At 53.2% G+C, this 4,888-nt stretch overlaps 1 protein-coding gene across 1 annotated transcript; it reads left to right on the top strand.

Moving 5' to 3' along the window:
• Positions 1 to 298: 298 nt before the first annotated feature.
• Positions 299 to 3,070, top strand: KRP23_11180 (High affinity nitrate transporter 2.5; the record flags this gene model as incomplete). Its single annotated transcript, XM_067881707.1, has 2 exons — positions 299 to 1,781; positions 2,781 to 3,070. 2 exons carry the CDS (start codon positions 299 to 301, stop codon positions 3,068 to 3,070), a joined length of 1,773 nt encoding a protein of 590 aa, XP_067740992.1.
• Between the last annotated feature and the right edge of the window lie 1,818 nt (positions 3,071 to 4,888).

Raw genomic sequence — 4,888 nt, forward strand, 5'->3', positions numbered from 1 at the left:
GACGTGATGCGCCCAATGTGCCTCAGATCCCTACGCTACAGTTGGACGTTGCATCGCGGTAATCTCTCTTTGTCAAGCCTCGTACCCAACTCAACGTGACTGAGAAAGCAGTGCTAACATTCGCTGTCGAGAGGACAGGCTTCAAATGTAGTGAAGACATCGCACTCCTCACTTCACCTTTCGCCTCGAGTCACTCAACCGAACTGCTCAACTCCCTTTTCACTACAGCTTCGACTCGATGATGCCGAGAGCGCTGATCGATCTCGGGTACGGATACCCCGTTTCCAATCGCACCGACATGATCGCCGAAATCCCGCGACCACCGCTTGATCTGGGGACCACAAGCATGCCGAGAGCCGCTGGTCACAAGTCCAATTCGTACCAGGGAATGCCAACCGACCCATATCATCAGATTCCAGTGCTGCAGTCTAATCGACCTCGTCAATTCTCCTTCGACATCTGCACCGACCCGCACCAGGGCGACAAAGCCACCGAAATCCGGCTCCTCAGCTTTGCGCGACCGCACATGCGAGCCTTTCACTACTCGTGGTTGTCGTTCTTCATCGCCTTCTTCGGCTGGTTCTCGATTCCACCGATCATGCCGACCATCAAGAAGCAGTTGAACCTCACGGAAGACCAGGTTTCCAACTCCAACATCGTGTCGCTCGCCAGTACAATCATCGGCCGCCTCGTTGTCGGTCCGCTCTGCGATCGCTACGGCGCTCGCTCGGTTCAAGCAGTGCTTCTGGTCGTCGGAGCAGTCCCCGTTGCGTCAGCAGCGCTTGTAACGAGCTACACGGGACTCATGTTCGCACGCTTCTTCATCGGTCTCGTCGGGTGTACGTTTGTGGCCACTGCGTACTGGACATCGACCATGTTCTCGCACGAGGTTGTTGGTAGTGCCAACGCCATCTCGTGTGGCTGGGGGAACTTGGGTGCGGGGGTGGCGTATCTGGTGACTCCGCTGGTGTTTGACCTCATTACCATCAACGCCACCATCTCGGACAACTACGGGTGGCGCATGGCGCTGCTGCTTCCTGCCATGCTGATGATAGCAATTGGAATTTGCACGTACTTGTTCTCGGACGACTGTCCTCAAGGCAACTACGTCGACCTCAAGCGTAATCACGTGATGGCCGACCGAGCCAAGTCGGAGCTGTACTACGGCTTCCTTGCTGTTGCTAAACAACCCGTGGTCTGGGTTCTAGCCTTTCAGTACGCGTGTTGCTTCGGTGTCGAGCTACAAGTGCACAATGTGCTCAGTCTATACTACTATGAAGACTTCAAAATCGCTGGGTGCGATGCGGCTTCCGGCGCAAATCAATGTCGCCTACTGAGCCAAACCAAAGCCAGCGCTATTTCATCCTGCTTTGGCTTGATGTGCATATTCGCGCGAGCTGTTGGAGGATATGCGTCCGATGTTGCAAATCGGCACTACGACATGAAAGGCCGCATCACGACCCAGTTACTGTGTTTGGCCTTCCAGGCTGTGTTCCTGTATCTCTTCAGTCAGCTTCGTGTGTTGGCTTGGAGCATACCGTGCCTTGTCGTCTTCGGCTTCTTTGCTCAAGCATCCACAGGAACAACGTATGGTATTGTACCATACGTCTGTCCTGAATTCACCGGCGTGACTTCGGGGATCGTGGGAGCTGGGGGCAACATGGGTGGCCTCGCATGGGGCTTTCTCTTCAAAGGAGTGGCCAGTCGATCAAAATCATTTGAGTACCTGAGCTTCTTCGTTGCTTCATCGGCGGCCTCAGCGATGTTTATCAAGATACATGGTGAGCGCTCACTCTGGTCCCGAAGAGGTGGAGTGAATAGCAATGGTCGACGGACCGGCAACTATAGTAACGGCACATCTAGCAACTGATAAGAGGTTGTTTTCACTTGTTGCTTGAAATGGTACTCACACAATCTTGGTTATACATATAGTTTTTAGATGTGTATATTGAGCTGGTACAGCGAGACACACATGTCAACCATAATATTACTAACTACGAATGGCGATCTAGCCACCTCATTAGAACAAAGGGCTTCTTGCGCTCATTTTGAAAGCCCTTATCCACAGGGAGATGTTAAAGACGAAGCATTCGCGACGTGACAGTGCAACAGAGGAAGTTGTGATTCTTGAAAAGGAAATCGGGAAGTGCATAACTTGTTAGGTAACTGTTTAAGCTGGAGATTGAGATGAATATTCCAGCACAACAATCATGGCCCGAAAAATGAGCTGTTCGGCTTCCGCCGGCCAAGATGTCGAAGACGTCACCAGCTAAAAGAGGAAAGCTGTCTTTTCTGATCGAGAGGAGTGGCGCTTGAAACGGATGAAACTACTTAGGATAGGAAGGAGAGAGGCTGGCAGCCCAGCTGAGCTCAGTTTTGGTTTGTCTTCTTCTCGAGAACCTCCAAGCCTCACCAACCTTTCGCCTCAGCTTCTCGGACAAGCACGAACATGACTACAACTACGCGCTACGCGCTACTTAAGCCCGAAGCTCTCGAGACGGGGGTTTACACCTACGGAGAGGCTACGCTTGACGCCCGACCGGGAACGTAACAAGTGGAGCGCGTGCCCAGTTGTCGGTGGAAGGAGCTGAGCGCGTGTACGACCCAGAGGGAGGTTACCGAAGTGGAGCTCAGAGCGTTTTCTGAAGAAGAGGCGCTTAATGGCATCGGCACTTACGTGGGAAGCGCCCTATGCATCGCGCGAGTGGCGTCCGGCAAGCCAAAGGTCTTGGACTACGGGGTGGTCGTCGGCTATTCTTGGAAATCCCTAAATAACACAGGGACGCTGCAAGCCACATTTGCAGACGAAACGGTCGAACTCGCCTTTAGCGACGCAGATCTGCAAGATCTCGCAATTGAGACCTACGCACTACGACCTTGCTACTTGCGCGGGGCTGCAGGCATCATGCCAGCAGAGATGCGGGCCTTGCACAATGCGGCTTATGACTACTTCAATGGGGTCGGCCAAGCTGCCCGGGGTAGCTCAGCGACGGTTCTGCGAAAGTTAACAATGAACATGGCGGATGAGAGCCAAGTGGTCCCCGTTTCGATGTCGACGGAACCCGTGTGATCTACCTGACTATTGAGCACATCTTGAATTTCGTTTTCTATCGTGATGGGAAAGGCGGGACCCCCAGGGCGTCATTGTTCCGGATTCTCTTATTGAGTTGGCAGCTACAGCGACTGCAGACGACCCCGGCCCACCGACGAACAGCGGCACATATGCCGAGAGACTAGACCAGCTTTTTGACTCCGAAGACGGTGTCGGTCCCGCGGAAGCGGAGTTGGAGAGGGGCTCTCGACGGGAGAACGAGAAACGGAAGCGTGAAGATCCATCTCGACTCGCTCAAGGTTCAGGCGACTCACGCCTGCTTACGCTGCGCAGATGAGTGGGGGACGACCCTGCATTAATAAGAGACATCGACCAGGTGCTAGCGTTTCGCCAGGCGAACTTGTCGAAAGGAAGCCTCAGCACATTGGCCATTGGGTTCCCCTCTGACTCTAAGACACAGTTCAAGCACAGCCAACAGCGATCTTCGGTTGCATGTCTACACATCGCTGGTAGCCGAGCTACTCGACTCCGCCAGACGGTTTTTGCTCACAGTGAGGAAAATCAGGACAATGCGGGGAGCAGTGGCGGTTCCAGAGTTAATCTCGTGGATCGATGGCCGTTTTGAGTGTCTTCCAGCCTGCCTGGCGCGTGGGAGCTGTGAGGAAGCAGTCGAGATCAAGTCACATTTTCAGTTTAGCCACGAGTCTTACGCTCGCATCGTCCATCGGATAATCAGTCTTCAAGTGGAGTCAGCCCTAAAACATTCAGGAACGAGGAAGCCGGCTCCGACTTACAAGCCTCGTCAACAAAGCCTGGTTGGTAAGGCACGCGGAAAACAACAGGCTCGGATGATTCCAGTCCCACCCGAAGTCGTAGCTGTTCTTCCCAGCAGTCAAGGAAAGAAGCTGTGCATGAAATATTTTATCGGCCCTCGGGTGTCCTGGTGAAGGGGACTTCTGCATCTTCGACTACCGAGGTCATTTTTCACCCCCTCAAGATACCTGGTATTGTATCCAAGTTCATCGAAACATGTACGGTGGGTTACGCAAATCGATCGCAGCCAAGGATGGCATAAGTGGTGGCTCCGCCTCGTGAAGGCGCCATGAAGGGAATTTGGATGGGTTCCTCTTCAGGCCTCCGCAAAAACCACCACCACCAGAACCTGCTTCCAGCCAACTATCAAAACTACCCGCCCATAGCCAACAACAACATCCTGTACAATTTGAGTCGCTGCAATCCCATCGCAGGCAGGCGGAAGAGTTCGACGTGAAACCAATTCACGGTCATGCCAAGTGGGTAGGCTGCAAGTCAATCGTAGGCCGGTAGATGTCGCCGGCATGAAGCCAATTCACGATCGAGAGGAAGATGTGCCCCTGCTAGCCATTCGCGAGTGGGTGAGAGACCCCGACAAGGAGTTAGCCTATGCTCAGGGTGAAGTCGCACCGTGTCAAAGGCGGAGAGGTTGTAAATGGCCAATTCCATCGCCGACGCTAGATACCAACGAAGATCAATGCTTCAAGTTGGCGCAGACAAAATTTTGCAGAAGCACGGTCAGCAAGACTGAACGATCTCGACATCTGCACGTTTTTCTACAGGGTCAGCAGTGCCGATACACATTAACGGTGCGAATAAGGGAAAAGCTGCTGACACTAAATCAACGTACAGCTCAAGCTGGGCTCCATGCGGTACTGGCCCAACATGGGATATGTCCACCAAAACCAAGCCCGTCATTTTCAGTCGTGAATGGAAAACAGCGTTTCCAGATTGATCGCGCGAAGCAGTTCGCGTACAGCGAGCTAATTCGAAGGTCAAAAACGAGTCTTTCCGAGTTTATTC

The sequence above is a fragment of the Phytophthora ramorum genome (genome assembly GCF_020800215.1).
Source record: "Phytophthora ramorum isolate Pr-102 chromosome Unknown Phyram_PR-102_s0011, whole genome shotgun sequence".
In the NCBI taxonomy this organism is placed as follows: Eukaryota; Oomycota; class Peronosporomycetes; order Peronosporales; family Peronosporaceae; genus Phytophthora; species Phytophthora ramorum.